This window comes from Scyliorhinus canicula, chromosome 7, assembly GCF_902713615.1.
Source record: "Scyliorhinus canicula chromosome 7, sScyCan1.1, whole genome shotgun sequence".
Classification (NCBI taxonomy): Eukaryota; Metazoa; Chordata; class Chondrichthyes; order Carcharhiniformes; family Scyliorhinidae; genus Scyliorhinus; species Scyliorhinus canicula.
The window spans coordinates 120,281,181-120,305,544 of record NC_052152.1 but is presented as its reverse complement, the minus strand read 5'-3'; the positions used below and the strand labels follow the sequence as shown (position 1 = coordinate 120,305,544).

The following is a 24,364-nucleotide window of genomic DNA, read 5'->3' as shown; positions in this document are numbered from 1 at the left end:
GTAAAAACGTTCTTCCTCATGTCCCCTCTACACCTTCTGCCACTTATCGTGAATCTATGTCCCCTGGTTCTAGAATTCCCCACCAAGGGAAACAATTTTATCCTGTCCACTCTATCTCTTCCCCTCATAATTTTGTACGCCTCAATTAAGTCACCCCTCAGCCTTCCTTGTTCCAAGGAAAATAACCCCAATCTATCCAATCTCTGCACGTAGCCACACTTTTCTAGCCCTGGCAACATTCCTGTGGTAGCCATGATGTGGAGATGCCGGCGTTGGACTGGGGTGAGCACAGTAAGAAGTCTTACAGCGCTGACCAAAGTCCAAAGATGTGCAGGTTGGGTGGATTGGCCATGAAAAATTGTCCAAAATTCTAAGATTAACCTAGGACAAAAGTCCGGCACAACATCGTGGGCCGAAGGGCCTGTTCTGTGCTGTTTTTCTCTATCTATCTATCACTGAGGAAGGAGCAGTGCTCCGAAAGGTAGTGTTTGAAACAAACATGTTGGACTTTAACCTGGTGTTGTAAGGCTTCTTGTGAACCTCTTCGGCACCCTCTCCAGAGCAATAACGTCCTTCCTGTAATGTGGTGATCAGAACTGCACACAATATTCCAGTTGCAGCCTGATCCAGTGTGTTATACAATTCCAACATTATATCCAAACTTTTATATTCTATATCTCCGCCCATGAAGGAGAGCATTCCATATGCTTTATTCGCAAACTTGTCTATTTGAACTGCTGCCTTTAGGGACCTGTACACCTGGATGCCAAGATCTCTCAATTCATCTACCTTTTTAGCATATTCTCATTTATTGTGTCCTCACTATAACTGTTTTACCTCCTCAAATGCATGATCTCACACTTCTTGGTGTAAATTCCATCTGCCACTTTATCGCCCACTCCACCAATCCATCTATATTATTTTGGAGATTGTAGCTATCCTCTACACTGTCCACCACTTGGCCAACCTTTGTGTTCTCTGCAAATTTTCCAATTGTGCTCCCCACATTCACGTCCAAATCGGTAATATATAACACAAACAGTAAGGGTCCCAACACCGAGCCATGTGGAACACCACTTGAAACAACTTTCCAATTGCAAGGGCAGCCATCGACCATCACCCTTTGTTTCCTGTTACTAAACCAACTTTTTATCTAGTTCACCACATTGCCCTGTATCCCATGGACTTTCAGTCTCTTGACCAATGTGGGACTTTGTCCAACACCTTGCTAAAATCCATGTACACCACATCCACTTCACTACCTTCACCAACTCTTCTTGTCCCTTCCTAAAAGAATTCAATCAAATTTGTGAGGCAAGGCCTTCCTTTAACAAATCTTTGCTGACTATCCCGGACTATCCATGCCTTTCCATGTGACAGTTAATCCTATCTCTCAGGATTGATTTTATTAATTTGTACATGAATAATTCACAATGAATGTAATCTAAAACCAGGTGCAGACATTAGCACTGGTTTAAAATTGCTAACATTGATTTTCACCTTGAAAAGAATTGTCTGGATTCTCCGGTCCCCAATCCGCCTCTTTGGCAACGGTGGGCCGTTTGCTGATGGCTGAATTCTCCCTTCCCGCCGCATGTCGATGGGATTTACCATTGAAGCCATCCGACGCTGCCGGGATACCCATGGGCGCGGGTGAACTGTCAGCGGTAAAAGAGAATTCCAACGGCCAGAGAATTCTGGCCAACGTGTTTCTGAATTGCTTAAGCTGGCAGCAGAAGGACTCAGCAATGGCTGTAGCTGGGTACAGCAGGTCTCTGGCAGCAGAAGGACTCAGCAATGGCTTTAGCTGGGTACAGCAGGTCTCTGGCAGCAGACGGACTCAGCAATGGCTGTAGCTGGGTACAGCAGGTCTCTGACAGCAGACGGACTCAGCAATGGCTGTAGCTGGGTACAGCAGGTCTCTGGCAGCAGACGGACTCAGCAATGGCTGTAGCTGGGTACAGCAGGTCTCTGGCAGCAGACGGACTCAGCAATGGCTGTAGCTGGGTACAGCAGGTCTCTGGCAGCAGACGGACTCAGCAATGGCTGTAGCTGGGTACAGCAGGTCTCTGGCAGCAGACGGACTCAGCAATGGCTGTAGCTGGGTACAGCAGGTCTCTGGCAGCAGACGGACTCAGCAATGGCTGTAGCTGGGTACAGCAGGTCTCTGGCAGCAGACGGACTCAGCAATGGCTGTAGCTGGGTACAGCAGGTCTCTGGCAGCAGACGGACTCAGCAATGGCTGTAGCTGGGTACAGCAGGTCTCTGGCAGCAGACGGACTCAGCAATGGCTGTAGCTGGGTACAGCAGGTCTCTGGCAGCAGACGGACTCAGCAATGGCTGTAGCTGGGTACAGCAGGTCTCTGGCAGCAGACGGACTCAGCAATGGCTGTAGCTGGGTACAGCAGGTCTCTGGCAGCAGACGGACTCAGCAATGGCTGTAGCTGGGTACAGCAGTCGCTGAGTTGAATCTTCTCAGACTTGAAGATGGCGAGCGAGAGGAATTTCAGAGATTTCGGTGTTGGTCTACCTACAGACGTTAACGGGCGGGCAGCAAAGGGGAGACAGTCTGTATAATTAGCAGTCTCTCTGGCCTGGCTGGGGCTGTCAAGATCTTCCATTACCCAAAGGTGTGCTTTTCACACTTCCCCCCCCCCCCCCACCCACTACCCCCGCTAAACTGAGAACCAAACCTGAAAGGTGCCAGGAAGCAGCTCACCAGCAGCTTGCCTGAGTGAGGCCTCCTACACTAACCCAAACCCCTCCCCCTAACCAGAGTCGGACCATTAGCAGGTCACAGATGTGGCCACCAGCCATCCAATGGAGGGATTGCCTCTCCCCTGAGGTGGCCTTGCAGTTGTGGCCACCTCTTCAGAAGGCACCTCATGATGGAGGCACCCTCGCTGTCACAGAGGCAGCGTTCAGCTATGGCCCAGCTCTGATTGGGCCTGTAGCCTCAGAGATCTACCTGCCTATCTTAATTGGCTGACCCTGGGACAGCCTCTCAGGTGGGAGAGCTCTGACAGCCAGAGCAGGGCCAGGACTCAGAAATGGCCTCCATTCACACACATATCCTGATAGCAGAAGATTCTTCTCTCTGTCATACCCCCACACTATACTCTAACTAGGCTTGTACTCTTTCTCACTGTACTGTTCTGCTTTCCGTTTCGGTATTTCATTTTCAGACCATCATATTGCCAAAGTTATCAATCATTAATATTTATTGCATGGATCTTAATCAATTTTGAGGCCTCTATGTGAAACTGTCATAGTCATAGAATTTACAGTGCAGAGGGAGGCCATTTGGCCCATCGAGTCTGTACCGGCTCCTGGAAAGAGCACCCTACCCAAGGTTAACACCTCCACCCTATCCCCATAACCCAGTAACCCCACCAAACACTAAGGGCAATTTTGGACACTAAGGGCAATATATCATGGCCAATCCACCTAACCTGCACATCTTTGGACTGTGGGAGGAAACCGGAGCACCCGGAGGAATCCCACGCACACACGGGGAGGATGTGCAGACTCCGCATAGACAGTGACCCAAGCTGGAATCGAACCTGGGACCCTGGAGCTGTTAAGAGATTGTGCTATCCACAATGCTACCGTGCTGCCGTCCAAATCGGGCCCCTAGATGCCCCAAACGAGCATCACGACAGCAGCGACCAGGTGTGGTTGCTGCCTCCATCCAGAACTTTACAGACTCCAGACCTACAGGAGCACCATAACTTCTGACACCTCACCACATTGTTCATTTCTCACCAGCAAGAGCTCAGGCCAGATACGGAGGCTGGTATATTGCTGATCATAGAACATAGAAGTGCAGAAGAAGGACATTCGAGTCTGCACCGACCCTCTGAAAGAACACCCTACCTAGGCCCACAACCCTGCCTTATCCCCGGAACCCCAACTGAACGGGTGGTATTCTCCGCTCCCGATAAAAATCGGGATGGCCGTCGTGAAATCGGCCGACCTTCACGACGGCCTCGGGGCCCGCTCCCCGCACCTAATTCACCCCCACCTGGGGGGCTAGGAACGGGCCCCCGTCGTCCCCGGCCGCGACCTTGTCGCGCCGGAAATGATGCGGGAACGGTGCTTTTCTGATGACATCCACGCATGCGCGGGTTGCCGGTTCCGACCCGCGCATGCGCGGATGACATCAGCGCGCAGACGGCACGAACCCGCGCATGCGCGGTGCCCACTTTCTCCTCCGCCGCCCGGCAAGACATGGCGGCTTGATCTTGCTGGGCGGCGGAGGGGAAAGAGTGCGTCCGTTTTGGACGCTGGCCCGACGATCGGTGGGCACCGATCGCGGGCCTGTCCCCTCCCGAGCACAGTCACGGTGCTCCCGTCCAAATCGGGCCCTTAGATGCCCCAAACGGGCATCACGACGGCAGCGACCAGGTGTGGTTGCTGCCGTGGTGAAACGGGCGTGAAGGGCCGGCCGCTCGGCCCATCGGACTCGGTGAATCGCTGTTCGCCGTGCAAAACGGCGAATGGCGATTTTTCCGAGCCGGGGGGGGGGGGGAGAATCGCTGGGGGCGCCAGGGGGGCGTAAAAAGTGTCAGGAGGCCCTCCCACGATTCTCCCAGGACGCGTGGGGAGCGGAGAATTCCGCATCTTTAGACACTAAGGGGCAATTTAGCATGGCCAATCAACCTACCCTGCACATCTTTGGACTGTGGGAGCTCCCAGAAAAAACCCACTCAGGCACTCCACACAGATAGTCACCCAAGGCCAGAATGGAACCTGGGTCCCTGGTGCTGTGAGGCAGCAGTACTAACTACTGTGCCACCTTGCCTCCCATCACCACAGGCATTTTTTTTCAAAATTCATCCCATCAGCCATTTGACAAAGATAGGTACTCATAGGTGTATTATAATGACCCTCATCCCACCCCCAAACGCACTGCCAGTGCGGTTCAACATTTCTCACAAGGTGAAATAACCACCAAAAAAGAAATTGCAAAGAAATTTTAAAAACGCAAAGGGAATTACTCCTGCACAGTTTCTCAACTTCACTAGGTTATCTTAGTTTCCCAAATGTTAAACAACCACATTTTTGTAAAATGTTAATTAGAGACCAGGGAAGATAGTAAAGGGATTGTTCACTGGAACACAGATGTTGGTGCTGAGCGATGATTACTGTTATTTGCCGTAATTGATGCTTTGCACATTCGTGTGCATGTTGTATGTCAAAGAGCCCTTGTGCATACCACAAGCTGGAAGTATTCAGGTAAGTAACTGTTGAGAGCTGAACAATGAATAAATAGGTCTTCTCGGAGAAAATCAAATAAAGAACATCATGTTAAGGAGAAAGGGAGAAATTAGCTGAGAGAGTGAGAGTCAGAGACTGAAGAGGCAACAGCAAACAAAATGAATCATTTTTAAAATGGTTGAACAATTCATTTTCCTGCTTCTTTATGTTTTCTCCTAAGCTTACTTAATAGTACCTTTGGGTAGTACTGGCCTATTTTACAAGGGTGATATATTTTTAGAAGAACAGTACAGCACAGAACTGAGTGTACTGGACTGAAAACATCTTATGCAGGCTAAGAAAGGGCAGCAGTTCTGGACCCCGGTTCCAATTTCCAGGAGCTTTACCTCCTGTCGGCCCATTTACATTTGTACTGTCCTGTGTCAGACCATTGGTGAGGCTCCTGTAAAGGGAAGCCTGAGGCCTAGTTAACATGAGATGGTGGCGAATGTCAGGAGAATCATAGAATCATAGAGTTTACAGTGCAGAAGGAGACCATTTGGCCCATCAAGTCTGCACCGGCCCTTGAAAAGAGCACCCTACTCAAGCCCACGTCTCCACCCTATCCCCGTAACCCCACTTAACCTTTTTGGACACTAAGGGAAATTTATCATGGCCAATCCACCTAACCCGCACATCTTTGGACTGTGAGAGGAAACCGGAGCACCCGGAGGAAACTCACGCAGACACAGGGAGAACGTGCAGACTCCACACAGACAGCGGCTCAAGCCGGGAATTGAACCTGGGACCCTGGAGCTGTGAAGCAACTGTGCTAACTACTGTGCTACTGTGCTGTCCTAGTGTCACACAGTCACCAGCCTGAGATTAGGAGGCACCAACTGGCCAAGCTCTGGTCTTATTAAAACTCCATGAGGATCAGGATGATGCGCGATCAATAACTACTGAAACGAAGGAGTAGTCCGAATTGAAGGCTTTAATCTACAAGATGTTTCCCCAGCAGCTCGAGTACAGAAAAAGGATGGCTGCTGGGAAACACGGGTTCTTATACCCCGCCTCATTGGGCGGAGCTACCTTAAGTCTTGACCAATGAAGGCAAACACTTGGGCCAATGAGCAGCGAGCCTTCTCCACCAATGGTAGCTCACATTCCCAGGTACCGTAGTACCTCTAGTCATACTACCACACAGGAGAAAGCAAAGTGCTCCTCACAGAGTCCTTTGGCCTCCCATTCCCTAACCTTGTCCCCCACTGTCGGACTGGAATCCTCAATCTCTCTCTGAATGTCAGGACTATCTAACGTCTAACTCCCTCTGTCAGTCAGCCTGCTCACATGTCAGTGAGGTTGGCAGTCAGTGTACAGTTAAAATCAGGAGATCCACAGACCTCCGCCTTTCATCCGCGATCCCTTTAATAACAAAGCCCTGATGTCTACACACAGCAATGTCATCATTTAAGCCACTTGGCTACAGACCAAGAAAAAAGGCCTCACAGACGCAAAGCCCCTCACCCACCGGCCCAGGGGCGACCCCGACCAAGCCCAACACCCCCATAAGGGGATCCCCCCCCCCCCCCCCCACCCTGGCCACTGGGGCAGCAGCTCTGGCCACTGGGGCAACCGAGTTGCTTCCATTTCCAATGGAAATGGCTACTCACCTCCTCACTCCCCTCAGAAGCCATTGCGCCAGCTTCACATTTTTGAAAAGGAGTACTAAACGACACCCGCCCGATTTCTCGCTGGAGAGTCGGGTATTCTCGGGAGGCTGCTTCATTCAACTTCAATCTCATCTTGTCTCCAAGGCTTATTTTGCCTTAAACCTATGCCCGCTGGATTCCGATCTTCCTGCAAAGGGAATGATTTCTCTCTATCTACTCTGTACAGACCCCTCATGCTTTTGAACACCCCCATGAATCCCATCTCAACCTTTGTCTATAAGGAGAACAGATCAGCTTCTCCAATCTATCCACAGATGGACTCTCATTAAACTAGAGGAATTTCACCTGAAGACATCATTACAAATTCTACAGAGTATCGAAGTGCTACGGTCCAAAGGGGCCGTGAGTTGAATTAATCGGCATTTCCATGTATTATGTGCGACAATAATCTGTTTCAATCACACTATCTTAGATAATGGAGTTAAAATGGTTTTGAAAATGGATAATAACATTTATAATATACGAGGCAATCTTCAGTCAGTTCGCGCACTGCACATTAATGGAGCTTGTGCATCATTTACTTTAATTTCTTGTAACAGAGAGGGGCCATATCTCTGGAGGAGACAACTGCTCTGATATTACCTGAGATACACTTGTAGGAAACCTGGTAGTAATCTCAGCTTGTCTGACTGTGGCATTTTAACATAGCAATAAGACCATAAGATATAGGAGCAGAGTTAGGTCATTCGGCCCATCAAGTCTGCTCTGTCATTCGATCATGGCTGTTATGTTCCTCGTCCACATTCTTCCCTCTTCTCCCAATAACCCCTGAATCCCCTTATTAATCAAGAACACGGGCGGCACGGTGGCACAGTGATTAGCATTGCTGCCTACGGCGCTGAGGACCCGGGTTCGAATCCCGGCCCTGGGTCACTGTCTGTGAGGAGTTTGCACGTTCTCCCTGTGTCTGCGTGGGTTTCACCCCCACAACCCAAAGATGTGCAGGTTAGGTGGATTGGCCACGTTAAATTGCCCCTTAATTTGAAAAAATGAATTGGATATTCTAAATTTAAAAAAAAAAAATTAATCAAGAACACCAGGGGGGTGATTCCCCATAATGGAGCCCAAGTGTTTGCGCCGTCGTGAACGCCATCGCGTTTATGACGGCGGGAAACGGGCATGGGAACGACCGATTCTGGCTCCCACAGGGGGCCAGCATGGCGCTGGAGCAGTTCACGCTGCTCCAGCCTCCCTTCCCAGTGCCAAATGGGCGCCGCGCCAACCCGTCAGCCTCAACTCAACATGGCGTCGTTGTTCAGGGGCTGGCCGCGCAGGAAAGTAGGCTGGGGGGGAGGAGAGGCTGGCCCGCCGATTGGTGGGCCCCGATCGTGGGCCAGACCCCAGCGGAGGCCTCCCCGGGGACGGACCCCCCCTCCCCCCCCCCCCACAACAGGCCGCCCCCCGACCGTTCGTGCAGAGTTCCCACCGGCAGCGACCAGGGGTGAACGGCGCCGGCGGGACTCTACCGTATCCGCGCGGCCTCTCGGCCCATCCGGGACGGAGAATTGGCGGCCCCACCAATTCCTGCGGCCCGCAGCCAGCGCCGCGCCAAACGCGCCACTGCAAATGGTGCCGATTCTCCGCACCTCGGAGAATCGCACGCCGGCGTCGTGGCGCGGTTGCGGCGATTCTCCGGCCCGGTCTTGGCAAATCGCCCCCCCAGATTTGTGCTTGAGATACTGTTTCCTACAGAGCTACAGACCAAGAGCTGGATGGTGAAATCAGACAGTATGGTTCTTTCTTAGAGCACAAAAACTATGAGGAGTAGGCAATTTAGTCACTCGCGCCTGCTCCACTGTTCAATATGATCATGGCTGATCTCATCATGGCCTCACCATTATAATTTTACCCGCTGGGGCAGCACGGTGATGCAGTGGTTAGCACAGCTGCCTCATGGCGCCGAGGACCCGGGTTCGATCATGGCCCCGGGTCACTGTACATGTGAAGTTTGCGCATTCGCCACGTGTCTGCGTGGATTTTTTCAATAATCATTATTGTCACAAGTAGGCTTATATTAACACTGCAATGAAGTTACTGTGAAAACCCCCTCCTTGCCACATTCCAGCACCTGTTCAGGTACACTGAGGGAGAATTCAGAATGTCTAAATTACCTAACAGCACATCTTTCGGGACTTGTGGGAAGAAACTGAAGCACCCAGAGGAAACCCACGCAGACACAGGGAGAACGTGGAGAGTCCGCACACACAGTGACCCAAGCCGGGAATCAAACCTGGGACGTAAAGCAACAGTGCTAACCACTGTGCTATCCCCTCCCCCGCCCCCACAACCCAAAGATGTGCAGGGTAGGTGGATTGGCCACGCTAAATTGCCCCTTAATTGGAAATTTATATTAAATAATTTTACCTGCCACCTTGGCATTGGTTACACAGAAGTGAGTATGATGCACATGACACAAATTCAGACAGAATTCGCTGGATTCTCTGGTCCCACTAGGCATGGTTTCTGTGTCAATTCCCATTGACAACGACGAGAATGGAGAATCCCGTTTGCCAGCGACCAGCGTGCTGCCTCCCACCACCGAGAAACACATGGCTGAGAGGCCGGATAATTCCCTTTCAGAATTCACTGGAATGACCCAACTTCCTCATTCTCTTCCCTTCCCTCACTCTCCCCTCCGAACTGTGCGCCAGTGCTCACATGATATAGATGGGGGCCTAGGTCTAGCGAAAATGTTCACTCCCCTGGTTAAATCAGCATGTTTGTGTTCAAATAATTGTCAGTCATTTTTTTTCCACAATATAACTATGTCTAAGCGTTGTCTGAAATATTCAAAGATCTCGAGGGCTTGATTAGTAAATGGGAAATAGTAAATCAGATCTCCTAGTGATGACCCAAGCCATTCACACAAATATTCATATCAATGTAAAGGAATGAAAACTCACCAGGGTTCTTCTGAAATTGCTTCAAAATAGGAGCAAGAATGTGCATTCGTTTGGAATGTGACTAAGGTGTTTTTGTTCAACAATGTACCTTTTGAAAACCTGAAGAAAACTGCCCGCAGGGTTTAGCTACTCACCGCTGCTCGCCCCACTGAGCTGAGTGTAGTGATCCATTAGAAAACTAAAGAAGTGAGAGAGCTGCAAAAGAAGACACAAAGCACCATTTCAAAGGCAGCCCGTCAGGAACATCTGCAAGAACATCTGTACTATTACACACAACTCTCCCAACTCAACATTACAGCTCCTGCAAAATAACAAGGTAATTGTAAATTAAATACTGTGCAAAGTTCAAAAGACTATCCTCAGATCAGTTATGCAGCAAAATGATCATTGAAGAGTAACCCTCAGGGAGGTGTTGGGAAATGTACAGCCAGTTAGATTCAACCATGTCCTTATGTCAGTTCTTTGTTAACTATTATGTGTGAGATCAAAGTTATACAGCATTAATACCATGGGCGGGATTCTCCAATCCGACCCCCCCCCCCCCCCCCCCCCCCCCCCCCCACCGGCCGGGTAGGAGAATTGCCGGTGGCTGGCGTGAATCCCGCCCCCGCCCTCCTCCGAATTCTCCGGCCCCCCAAAAATTGCTCCAGCGTGAATCACGCTGCCCGCCTCAGAGGATGGTGGGGACCAGCGCAACTCTAAAGACCTAAAGGGAGAGTTAAGAAGAGCGAGGAGAGGACACGAAAAGTCGTTGGCGGATAGGATCAAGGAAAACCCTAAGGCTTTCTATCGGTATATCAGGAACAAAAGAATGACTAGAGTAAGATTAGGGCCAATCAAGGATAGTAGTGAAAAGTTGTGTGTGGAATCAGAGGAGATAGGGGAAGCGTTAAATGGATATTTTTCGTCAGTGATTACACTGGAGAAAGACAATGTTGTCGAAGAGAATACTCAGGTTCAGTCGACCAAGCTAGATGGAATTGAGGTTCACAAGCAGGAGGTGTTAGCAATTTTGGAAAGTGTAAAAATAGATTAGTCCCCTGGGCCAGATGGGATTTATCCTAGGATTCTCTGGGAAGCCAGGGAGGAGATTGCAGAGCCTTTGTCCTTGATCTTTATGTCGTCTTTGTCGACAGGAATAGTGCCGGAAGACTGGAGGATAGCAAATGTTGTCCCCTTGTTCAAAAAGGGGTGTAGAGACAACCCTGGTAATTATAGACCTGTGAGCCTTACTTCGGTTGTGTGCAAAATGTTGGAAAAGGTTATAAGAGATAGGGTTTATAATCACCTTGAAAAGAACAAGTTGATTAGTGATAGTCAACACGGTTTTGTGAAGGGTAGGTCATGCCTCACAAACCTTATTGAGTTTTTTGAGAAGATGACCAAACAGGTGGATGAGGGTAAAGCGGTTGATGTGGTGTATATGGATTTCAGTAAGGTGTTTGATAAGGTTCCCCACGGTAGGCTATTGCAGAAAATAAGGAAGTATGGGATTGAAGGTGATTTAGCGGTTTGGATCAGTAATTGACTAGCCGAAAGAAGACAGAGGGTGGTGGTTGATGGCAAATGTTCATCCTGGAGTTCAGTTACTAGTGGTGTACCGCAAGGATGTGTTTTGGGCCACTGCTGTTTGTCATCTTTATAAATGACCTGGAAGAGGGTGTAGAAGGATGGGTTAGTAAATTTGCAGATGACACGAAGGTCGGTGGAGTTGTGGATAGTGCTGAAGGATGTTATAGGTTACAGAGGGACATAGATAGGCTGCAGAGCTGGGCTGAGAGGTGGCAGATGGAGTTTAATGCGGAAAAGTGTGAGGTGGTTCACTTTGGAAGGAGTAACAGGAAAGCAGAGTACTGGGCTAATGGCATGATTCTTGGTAGTGTAGATGAACAGAGAGATCTCGGCATCCAGGTACATAAATCCCTGAAAGTTGCCACCCAGGTTAATAGGGCTGTTAAGAAGGCATATGGTGTGCTAGCCTTTATCAGTAGGGGGATTGAGTTTCGGAACCACAAGGTCATGCTGCAGCTGTACAAAGCTCTGGCCGGCTGCACCTGGAGTACTGCGTGCAGTTCTGGTCACCACATTATAGGAAGGATGTGGAAGCTTTGGAAAGGGTTCAGAGGAGATTTACTAGGATGTTGCCTGGTATGGAGGGAAGGTCTCACGAGGAAATGCTCAGGGACTTGAGGTTGTTTTCGTTAGAGAGGAGAAGGCTGAGAGGTGACTTAATAGAGACATATAAGATAGTCAGAGGGTTAGATAGGGTGGACAGTGAGAGTCTCTTTCCTCGGATGGTGATGACCAACACGAGGGGACATAGCTTTAAATTGAGGGGTGATAGATATAGGACAGATGTCAGAGGCAGTTTCTTTACTCAGAGAGTAGTAGGGGTGTGGAACGCCCTGCCTGCAACAGTAGTAGACTCGCCAACTTTAAGGGCATTTAAGTGGTCACTGGATAGACATATGGATGAAAATGGAATAGTGTAGGTCAGATAGGCTTCAGATGGTTTCACAGGTCGGCACAACATCGAGGGCCGAAGGGCCCGTACTGCGCTGTAGTGTTCTATGTTCTATGTTCTAACTCAATGGGCCCCAGGGCTGCCCGAATTCTCCAGGCCGCGATGGGCCGTTTAATGAGGGTCCAGCCGGCATAAATCAGGGTTGGTCCCTACCGACGGGACCCAGCTCCGTGGGTGGCCTCCGGGGTTTTCAGGGGGGCGCGGGGGGATCTAGTCCCGGGAGGTGCCCCCACGGTGGCCAGGCCCACGATCGGGGCCCACCAATCCGCGGGCGGGCCTGTGCCGTGGGGGCACTCTATTCCTCCGCATCAGCCGCTGTGGTCCTCTGCGATGGGCGATGCGGAGACGAACCCTCCTGCGCATGCGCTGGGATGACGCCAGCACACGCTGGTGCTCCCGCGCATGCGCCAACTCACGCTGGCTGGCGGAGGCCCTTCGGCACCAGTTGACGTGGTGCCAAGCACCTTCCTCACCGGAGGATTCCGCACCTTTGGGGTGGCCCGACGCCAGAGTGGTTCACGCCACTCTGTCCCGCCAGAGTTACCCGCCCCATTGATTATGGCAGAATCCCGATCCATATTTAATAGTTACATTTTTTCATTCCAATTCACTTCCTGCACCTAGTGGTTTCAATAAGGCAGACATTGGTCTGTTTCCATGGCTAATAATTCCCGAATAGATCACTAGTCTGTCGCCACAAACTTGTAGCTTAAGGGGGCACCACTGGCTGACTGAGTCTCTTCTGCTCTTCCCGCTAACCATTGGTGTGTTTAGAAGGATTGACACTCAACATGTTGGACCGTATTATGAACACACCTCCCTTGGCCATCAAACCCTGGGTGGGACTACGAACTTGGAGCTCCTGGCTCAGAGGCAGGGATGCTATCCACTGCACCATAAGACCTCCTAATAAATACAACAGAACTTTCCTAATCCACCATATGTGAGCATGTGTTTATGAGCGAAAGTTTAGACGTTAGAGGTTCCTTTGTATTTGAAATGAAATGAAAATGAAAATCGCTTATTGTTACGAGTAGGCTTCAATGAAGTTACTGTGAAAATCCCCTAGTCACCACATTCCGGCGCCTGTTCGGGGAGGCTGTTACGGGAATCGAACCGTGCTGCTGGCCTGCTTGGTCTGTGTTCAAAGCCAGCGATTTAGCCCAGTGAGCTAAACAGCCCCTGTTTTGTGTGACAAGTAATATATCAAACCTTGTTTAGACTGCACTTGGGAGTATTCTGTACAATTCTGGTCTCCGTATTATAAGAAGAATATAGAGGCACTGGAGAAGATGCAAAAATAGGTGCTCATCATGCCTGATCATCCTACTCTATAGGGGGCACAGTAGCACAGTGGGTAACACTATTGCTTCACAGCGCCAGGGTCCCAGGTTAAATTCCGGCTCAGGTCACTGTCTGTGCAGTGTCTGCACGTTCTCCCTGTGTCTGCGTGGGTTTCCTCCAGGTGCTCCGGTTTCCTCCCACAAGTCCCGAAAGATGTTTGGACATTCTGAATTTTCCCTCTGTGTACACGAGCAGGCGCCAGAATGTGGTGACTAGGGGCTTTTCACAGTAACTTCATTGCGGTGTTAATGTAAGCCTACTTGTGACAATAAAGATTATTAAATTAATCCTGCTTTCCCCCCATATCTTTTTATCCTCTTCGCCCTAAGTGCTACATCTAACTGCTTTTTGAAAACATGCAGTGTTTTGGCCTCAACCACTTCCTGTTGTAATGAATTCCACAGGCCGATCACTTTCTGGGTGAAGAAATTTCTCCTCCTCCCTAACTAGTCGACCCCGTATCCTCAGACTGTGATCCCTGGTTCTGGACACACCTACTATCAGGAACATCCTTCCTGATTCCTCAATATATTGGTCCAGAAAACCATGCCGTATACACACTAGGAATTCCTTCTCTAAGATATTGTAACAAATTTGATTTGCCCAATCTATATGTAGATTTAAATCACCCATAATTACAGATGTTCCTTTATAGCATGTGTCTCTAATTTCTTGTTTAATGCCATTCCCAACATCACCACTGCAGTTTGGGGGTCGATATACAATGCCCACTAATGTTTTTTGATCCTTGCTGTTTCTCAGCTCTATCCATGCAGAGTTCACATTGTCAGAACTAATATCCTTCCTCACTATTGTGCTAATTTCCTCTTTAACCAGCACTGCCACTCCACCGCCCTTTCCTTTTTGCCTGTCCTTCCTAAATACTGAATACTCATGGACATTCAGTTTCCATCCCTGGTCACCCTGCAGCCATGTCTCCGTAATCCTAATTATAATATACCCGTTTACCCTATTTGCGCGAGACCAAAACTAGCAACAGCAGATATTAAATGAAATGAAATGAAAATCGCTTATTGTCATGAATAGGCTTCAATGAAGTTAATGTGAAAAGCCCCTAGTCGCCACATTCCGGCGCACTAATAAATTCAATGGGGAATTCAGGATGTATCTTTCGGTTGGAATGTAGAACTCACTCCCATAGCGAGGTGAATAGTGTGGATGCATAAACGCCAGCCTAGATTAGATGGGCTGCATGGTCCGAACACTATACAATTCTACATAATTCTAGTCTTGCAAGACTCTCAAATGGGCTAAAGCTCACAACCTTTAGACCTGAAAAGTGCCTGGCCCACCTCAAATTACCCTGGAAAGGCAAATTGTCTACAAAAGAATTGAATAACGGGTGAAGCAACATGTGGCACACAAGGGCAGCATGGTAGCATTGTGGATAGCATAATTGCTTCACAGCTCCAGGGTCCCAGGTTCGATTCCGCCTTGGGTCACTGTCTGTGCGGAGTCTGCACATCTTCCCCGTGTGTGCGTGGGTTTCCTCCGTGTGCTCCGGTTTCCTCACACAGTCCAAAGATGTGCAGGTGGATTGGCCATGATAAATTGCCCTTAGTGTCCAAAATTGCCGTCAGTATTGGGTGGGGTTACTGGGTTATGGGGATAGGGTGGAGGTGTTGACCTCAGGTAGGGTGCTCTTTCCAAGAGCTGGTGCAGACTCGATGGGCCGGGTGGCCTCCTTCTGCACTGTAAATTCTATAATTAATGTGTTATTTTCCGCTAAGTGCTGTCAGTCCCAGAAAATATTCCCCCGAGAGAGCAATTGATTAACGTGGGGCGGGATTCTCCGACCCCCCGTCGGGCCGGAGAATTGGGGGGGGGGGGGGGGGACGTGAATCAGCCCCTCTTCTCCTGTTGTACAAATTGTGATCATTTGAAATTTGACATTCTTGCATTTGCCCTGATGAGTGCACAACGAAAAGCTTTGACAACATGTGTCCCATTTTCTGCATCATTCCAGTTCTGGATTGCCAACTGTTAATTCTATTTTGATGTACAGATTGCAATTCCGATATAGATGAATACTTTGGAATACACAATGAGAATGAAGCTGACCTGTAGTTGGTCTTGTTCTCCAGCATATTCAATCGATTGAAAAATACTCCATGTGTAGCGACGTCTCATTTCCATTCTTGCCACATAACGACGGTACCAGCCCTGGATCAATATGGCAGCTTTAATGGCTGAAAAGCGATGGGAAAGGACAATATTAATAATGGTTTGGAAAGATTTATCTCCAGAAGGCAATTGGAGAAGGAAGTGCAGTCTTTTTCACCCAGTGTCACCAAGCAGGACTGGCGGGCGTGGGGAATGGGGGAAGTGGGAAAAGATCATACGAGCATATCAAGTAGGAGGAAATGGAAGCCATTCAACCCCTCCAGGCCACACCGCCATTGAATAAGGTCATGGCTGATCTGTTTGAGACCTTAACCCCACATTCCTGCCTATCCTCTATAACCTTTCACCTCTTGTTAACCTTTCACCCCCTTGTTAATCAAGAGTCCATCCATCTCCAGTTTACAAATATTCAAAGACTCTACTTCCACTCCTTTTGACGAACAGAGTTCCAGAGACTCATGACCATCCGAGAGAAACAAATTCTCCTCATCTCTCATAACGAGTGATACCTTATTTATAACGAGTCGGTGCTTCAATGTGGGGCGTTGCCGGACCTTAGTTTCAGGGTACAGGGACCCTAAACAGCGCCGGCCCTAGGGTTGCTGGCGCCCCGGGTAAGGGGGCCGAGGCGGGGGGCGGGGCCGAGGCAGGGGCGGGGCTGAGGCGGGGGGGGCCGCGGGGGCGGGGACGGAGTGGGGGGTGGATGGAGGGGGGGGCAACCGGAGGGGGGGGGGGCGGCCGGAGAGGGGGGGGCAGGAGGGGGGGGGGGGCAGAGGGGGCCGCCCTGGGGGAGGGCGGCCACCGCGCATGCGCTGGTTGGCACCGGCCCAACTGCGCATGCGCGGGACCCGAGTCTCTGGCGCCCCCTAGCACATGGCGCCCCGGGCGACTGCCCGAGTTGCCGGTACCTTGGGCCGGCCCTGACCCTAAACACTGAGCTAATAACCTCAAACATGACAACTTGGTAAGTTGGAAATTAAAGAGAGAAAAAGTTTTCCCACAGACAGGGTAAGCAGGAAAAGAAGACACATTACTCCCAATGACTCATTACTATATGCACTGAGATCGATTGCCATGATGAATATTAATAACTACGTATTGATATCAAATGCCCTGTGTATTATATTGCATGATTAGAGTCATAGAGTCGTAGATGTTTCCAACATGGAAACAGGTCCTTCAGCCCAGCTTGTCCATGCCACCCAGTTTCTATCACCAAGGTCGTCACACTTGCCCGCATTTGGCCCATATCCCTCTATAGCCACCCTGCCCATGTAACTGTTTAACTGCTTTTTAAAAGGCAAAATTGTACCCGCCTCTACCACTGACTCTGGCAGCCCGTTCCAGATGCTCACCACACTCTGTGAAGAAATTTCCCATCTGGTCTCTTTTGTAACCTTCTGCTCTTAAGGGCAGCACGGTAGCGTTGTGGATAGCACAATCGCTTCACAGCTTCAGGGTCCCAGGTTCGATTCCGGCTCGGGTCACTGTCTGTGCGGAGTCTGCACGTCCTCCCCGTGTGTGTGTGGGTTTCCTCTGGGTGCTCCGGTTTCCTCCCACAGTCCAAAGTTGTGCGGGTTAGGTGGATTGGCCATGATAAATTGCCCTTAGTGTCCAAAATTGCCCTTAGTGTTGGGGGGAGTTATTGAGTTATGGGGATAGGGTGGAGGTGTTGACCTTGGTAGGGGTAGGGTGCTCTTTCCAAGAGCCGGTGCAGACTCGATGGGCCGAATGGCCTCCTTGTGCACTGTAAATTCTATCTATTCTATGTATCTTTCGCCTCCCACCTTAAACCTATGCCTTCTAGTTCTAGACTCCTCTACCTTTAGGAAAAGATGTTGACTATCTACCTTATCTATGCTCCTCATTATTTTGTAGACTCTATAAGATCACCCCAAAGCCTTCTGCACTCCAGGTAAAAAAGTCCCAGTCTATCCAGCTTCTCCTTATAACTCAGATCATCAAGTCCTGGTAGCAGTCTCGTAAATCTCTTCTGCACTCTTTCTAGTTTAACAATATCCTTCTCATAATAGGGTGACCAGAACTGAACACAGTATTCCATATGTGGTCTTACCAATGCCTTGTACAACGTCAGCAGGATGTCCCAACTCCTGTATTCAATATTCTGACCAATAAAACCTAGTATGCTGAATGCCTACTTCACCACCCTGTCCACCTGCGACTGCACCTTCAAGGGGCTATGAACCTGTATCCCTAGATCTCTTGGTTCTGTAACTGTCCCCAACTCCTGACTATTAACTGAGTAGGTCCTGCCCCGATTCGAAGTACCAAAATGCATCACCTCACATTTATCCAAATTAAACTCCATCTGCCATTTATCCACCCACTGGTCCAGTTGGTCAAGATCCTGTTGTAATCTTATATGATCTTCACTGTGCACTGTGCCATGTGTCTTGGTGTCATCTGCAAACCATGCCTCCTACATTCTCATCCAAATCATTTATATATAGATAACAAATAACAGTGGACCCAGCGCCGATCCCTGAGGCACACCACAGGTCACAGGCCTCCAGTTTGGAGAGGTGGTGGTGAAATTTAGTCCCAGGGTACAGCAGTTATACACAACAACCATTAAAATCTTTTATCTGTTGTTTCATTTACATTTTTTGGATTTCTAAAAGTTCCAAAAAAGGATTTTTTCACCATGTACATACCAGAATTAACTTCTTTATGGTGGGAAAAATGGTGCTTCCAGGACTGGTCAAAGCGGAATACTCCGCAATTGTGATCTCCGACCACGCTCCACATTACATGGACGTGAGGTTGGAGACGGGCAGGGCCCAACGTCCCACATGGAGGTTGGACATTGCCCTACTAGAAGACAAGGGGCGGAATTCTCCACTCCCCACGTGGCGTGGGAGAAACGTGGGAGGGCCTCCCGACATTTTTTACGCCCCCCTGGCGCCCCCAGCAATTCTCCCCCTCGCTCGGAAAAATCGCCGCTCGCCGTTTTTCACGGCGAACGGCGATTCTCCGAGCCCGATGGGCCGAGCGGCCGGCCCTTCACACCCGTTTCACCACGGCAGCAACCACATCTGGTCGCTGCATTCGTGAAACGGGCGGCAGATGCCAATTTGGGGCATCTGGGGGCCAGATTGGCACGGGAGCCCCACGACTGTGCTCGGCAGGAGACAGGCCCGCGATCGGTGCCCACCGATCTCAGGCCAGTGTCCAAAACGGATGCCCTCTTTCCCCTCCGCCGCCCAGCAAGATCAAGCCGCCACGTCTTGCCGATCGGCTGAGGAGAAAGACGGCCACCGCGCCTGCACGGGTTCGTGCCGTCTGCGTGATGAAGTCATCCGCGCATGCGCGAGTTGGAACAGGCAACCCGCGCATGCCCGGATGACTTCACATTCTCGGCGTGACAAGGTCGCTGCCGAGGAAGATGGAGGCCCGCTCCCAGCCCCCCGGGTGGGGGTGAATTATGTGCGGGGAGCGGGCTCCGAGGCAGTCGTGAACCTCGGCCGAGTTCACGACGGCCTTCATGAATTCGGCCCCCTGTGGAGAATTCCGCCCAAGGCCTTCAACGAAAGGATATCGCAGGCCATAACGGAGTACACGGAGAACAACCAAAATGGGGAGGTCTAACCTTCCATGTTCTGGGAAGCCCTAAAGGCCATGATAAGAAGGGAAATTATCACATTCAAAGCGCGAAGAGATAGGGAGGAAAGGATGGCTAGACAGCAGCTGGTCGACTCCATACTGGATGTAAATCGTAAATACTCTAAGGCCCCGACCGTAGAGCTCCTGGTGGAGAGGAGCTACAATGGAACTTTGATCTGCTCTCCAACAGGAAAGCAGTGCATCAACTCCGCCAGGCACTGGGGACTCTATACGAACACAAAGACAAAGCCAGCCGCCTGTTGGTACACCAGCTGAGAAAGCAGGCAGCCACCAGAGAAATTGCACAAATCAGGGATACCAGAGGAACATTAGAAACATAGCCAGAAAAGAGCAACAAAACATTTAATAATAATAGCTTATTGTCACAAGTAGGCTTCACTGAAGTTACTGTGAAAAGCCCCTAGTCGCCACATTCTGGTGTCTGTTCGGGGAGGCCGGTACGGGAATTGAACCCGCGCTGCTGGCATTGTTCTGCATTACCAGCCAGTTGTTTAGCCCACTGTGCTTTTTGAGGCCCTTTGAGGAGTTCTACCAAAGGCTGTACACCTCAGAGCCCCCAATGGGAAGTCTGGGATGAAATGGTTCCTTGATGGACTGGACATTCCAGTTGTGGGGGAGGACAGAAAACGGGGCCTGGAAGCACCACTAGCACTGGGAGAGATCATGGACAGTGTCAGCTCCATGCAGGCGGGGAAGGCACCGGGACCGGACAGGTTCCCGGCAGACTTCTACAAAACATTTGCGACAGCACTGGCCCCGCACCTGCGGGAGATGTTCACAGACTCGCTAGCTAGGGGCACACTGCCACCCACGCTAGCACAGTCCTCAACCTTGCTGATACCTAAGAAAGACAAAGACCCAACAGAATGTGGGTCATACAGACCCATCTCACTGCTGAATGCAGATGCCAAAATACTGGCCAAAATCCAAGCCAAAAGGCTAGAAGACTGTGTACCAGAGGTGGTCGCAGAGGACCAGATGGGCTTTGTCAAAGGTAGGCAGCTTACCTCCAACATCAGGCGCCTGCTGAATGTGATGATGACCCAATCGGGGAGAGAATACAAGAGGTGATCGTCTCCCTGGACGCAGAAAAGGCCTTCGACATGGTCGAATGGAAATACGTCCTGGAGGTACTGGAGCGGTTCGGGCTCAGAGCAGGGTTCTCTTCCTGGGTAAAGCTCCTATACGATGCTCCCATGGACAAACAACACCATCTCCCAGTACTTCCCAGCACAGGGGCACCAGGCAGGGCTGCCCACTGTCCCCGCTACTGTTCGCCCTAGCGATCGAACCACTAGCAATCACTCTCGGAACAGCAAAGAACTGGAGGGGGATCCAATGAGGAGGCAGAGAGCACAGAGTCTCGCTCTATGCAGATGACCTGCTCCTCTACATCTCGGACCCACAGAGCAGCATGGACGGAATCATTGCGCTCCTGAAAGAGTTCTGTGCCTTCTGGGGCTACAAACTCAACATGAGGAAAAAGCGAGATACACACACAAGGAGGGGCAGCACTACAGGGACTGCCGTTCAAAGAAGCCTGACACAAATTCCGTTACCTGGGGATCCACATAGCCCATGGCTGGAAGGGGATCCACAAATAGAACCTCACTAGGAGGGGGAGGGGGGGGACAGCTAACCTTAAGAAAAATGAAATATGATCCGCAGGGAAGGAGAAAGGGAGGGGGAAAGGGGGAGGGTGCAGAGGGGGTGGGAAAGGGAAAAAGGAGGAGACAGGGAACAACTTGGGGGAACTAGAGCGGGGGGGAGGCGAGGGAATGAAAGCCGGAGGGAGAGCACAGGAAACGACAGCAACCACATCAAGCACAGTAACAGAGAGCACGAAAATACGAGAGAAAGATGGGACGAACGGCTAAAGCAGAGGTGAACAGGAGAAGCAAGCAACAACACCAGATCCATCCTCGATTTGCTCTCCCGGTATTGGATATAATTACTGTAACTGTGTCTCCGGTACCCAAATGTATATATACCTCCCCAGTTTCCCCCACCCCCCAACAAAATGTTTCTACTTATTTATTAAACATAATTTTGCTAACTGTATGGAGTTGCTGTTTTTGAGCTGCTGTACGATATCTTTTTTCATTATCATAGAATTTACAGTGCAGAAAGAGGCCATTCGGCCCTTCGAGTCCGCACCTGCTCTTGGAAAGAGTCCCCGACCCAAGGTCAACACCTCCACCCTATCCCCATAACCCAGTAACCCCACCCAACACTAAGGGCAATTTTGGACACTAAGGGCAATTTTGGACACTAAGGGCAATTTATCATGGCCAATCCACCACATCTGCACATCTTTGGACTGTGGGAGGAAACCGGAGCACCCGGAGGAAACCCACGCACACACGGGGAGGATGTGCAGACTCCGCACAGACCGTGACCCATACCGGAATCGAACCTGGGACCCTGGAGCTGTGAAGCAATTGTGCTAACCACTATTCTACCGTGCTGCCCACTAATGTTACCATCTTACCAGCCTTTTCTATTTTATTCTGTGTACATAACTGTAAATATATTGGGCGTGATTCTCCGACCCCCCCCGCTGGGTCGGAGAATCGTTGGGGGGCAGCGTGAATCCTGCCCCCGCCGGCTGCCGAATTCTCCAGCGCCGGAGATTTGGCAGGGGCGGGAATCGCACCACGCCAGTTGGCGGCCGCTGGCGATTCTCTGAACCGCAATGGGCCGAGTGGCCGCCCGTTTTTGGCCAGCCCCGCCAGGTATTTGCTGGCGGGACCTGGCTGCGCAAGTGGCCTCTGAGGTCCTCGGGGGTCACGGGGGGATCTGGCCCCGGGGGCGCCCCCACGGTGGCCTGGCCCACGATCGGGGCCCACCGATCCGCGGGCGGGCCTTTGCCGTGGCGGTACTCTATTGAACCCCCCTGCGCATGCTCTGGGATGACGCCGGCACAAGCTGGTGGTCCAGCGCCAGCAAACCACTTCGGGGTCAGCTTAGCCCCTGAAGGTGCGGAGGATTCCGCACCTTTGGGGCGGCCCAACGCTGGAGTGGTTCCGGCCACTCCTCGCCGCCGGGATCCCCGCCCCGCCGGGTAGGGGAGAAACCCGCCCATTAGGTTAAAAAACCCAATTTAAAACTTTTTTACGGGTCCAACACACACTGACTCTTGCTGGGGTACAGTTCCAAACACACTGACCCTCACTGGGGTACGGGTCCGACACACACTGACCCTCACTAGGGTACGGGTCCGACACACACTGACCCTCACTAGGGTACGGGTCTGACACACGCTGACTCTCACTGGGGTACGGGTCCCACACACACTGACTCTCACTGGGGTACGGGTCCGACACACGCTGACCCTCACTGGGGTACGGGTCCAATACACACTGACTCTTGCTGGGGTACAGTTCCACACACACTGACCCTCACTAGGGTACGGGTCTGACACACGCTGACTCTCACCGGGGTACAGTTCCACACACACTGACTCTTGCTGGGGTACGGGTCCGACACACGCTGACTCTCCCTGGGGTACGGGTCCGACACACGCTGACTCTCACTGGGGTACAGTTCCACACACACTGACCCTCACTGGGGTACGGGTCCAATACACACTGACCCTCACTGGGGTACGGGTCCGACACACGCTGACTCTCGCTGGGGTACGGGTCCGACACACGCTGACTCTCGCTGGGGTACAGTTCCACACACACTGACTCTCACCGGGGTACGGGTCTGACACACACTGTCTCTCACTGGGGTGCAGTTCCACACACACTGACCCTCACTGGGGTACGGGTCTGACACACGCTGACTCTCACTGGGGTACAGTTCCACACACACTGACCCTCACTGGGGTACAGTTCCACACACACTGACCCTCACTGGGGTACGGGTCTGACACACGCTGACTCTCACTGGGGTACGGGTCCGACACACGCTGACTCTCGCTGGGGTACGGGTCCAATGCACACTGACTCTTGCTGGGGTACAGTTCCACACACACTGACCCTCACTGGGGTACGGGTCTGACACACACTGACTCTTGCTGGGGTACGGGTGCGACACACACTGACTCTCACTGGGGTACGGGTCCAATACACACTGACTCTCACTGGGGTACGGGTCCGACACACACTGACTTTCACTGGGGTGCAGTTCCACACACACTGACCCTCACTGGGGTACGGGTCTGACACACGCTGACTCTCGCTGGGGTACAGTTCCACACACACTGACTCTCACCGGGGTACGGGTCTGACACACACTGTCTCTCACTGGGGTGCAGTTCCACACACACTGACCCTCACTGGGGTACGGGTCTGACACACACTGACTCTCACCGGGGTACGGGTCTGACACACACTGACCCTCACTGGGGTACGGGTCTGACACACGCTGACTCTTGCTGGGGTACAGTTCCACACACACTGACCCTCACTGGGGTACGGGTCCGACACACGCTGACCCTCACTAGGGTACGGGTCTGACACACGCTGACTCTCACCGGGGTACGGGTCTGACACACACTGACTCTCACCGGGGTACGGGTCCGACACACACTGACCCTCACTGGGGTACAGTTCCACACACACTGACCCTCACTGGGGTACGGGTCTGACACACGCTGACTCTCGCTGGGGTACGGGTCCGACACACACTGACCCTCACTGGGGTACGGGTCCAATACACACTGACTCTTGCTGGGGTACAGTTCCACACACACTGACCCTCGCTGGGGTACGGGTCCAATACACACTGACTCTTGCTGGGGTACAGTTCCACACACGCTGACTCTCGCTGGGGTACAGTTCCACACACACTGACTCTCCCTGGGGTACGGGTCCGACACACGCTGACTCTCCCTGGGGTACGGGTCTGACACACGCTGACTC

At 51.3% G+C, this 24,364-nt stretch overlaps 1 protein-coding gene across 6 annotated transcripts in view; it reads right to left on the bottom strand.

Moving 5' to 3' along the window:
* ppef1 (protein phosphatase, EF-hand calcium binding domain 1) overlaps positions 1-24,364 on the bottom strand; it is a 152,948-nt gene that overhangs the window by 60,717 nt on the left and 67,867 nt on the right. For all 6 annotated transcript variants that reach the window (XM_038802819.1, XM_038802823.1, XM_038802817.1 and 3 more), the window contains 2 exons: positions 15,786-15,913; positions 9,970-10,030 (listed from right to left, as the gene is read on the bottom strand). In XM_038802819.1, the coding sequence (XP_038658747.1) occupies positions 9,970-10,030; positions 15,786-15,913 (189 nt within the window). The remainder of the gene's footprint in view (positions 1-9,969; positions 10,031-15,785; positions 15,914-24,364) is intronic.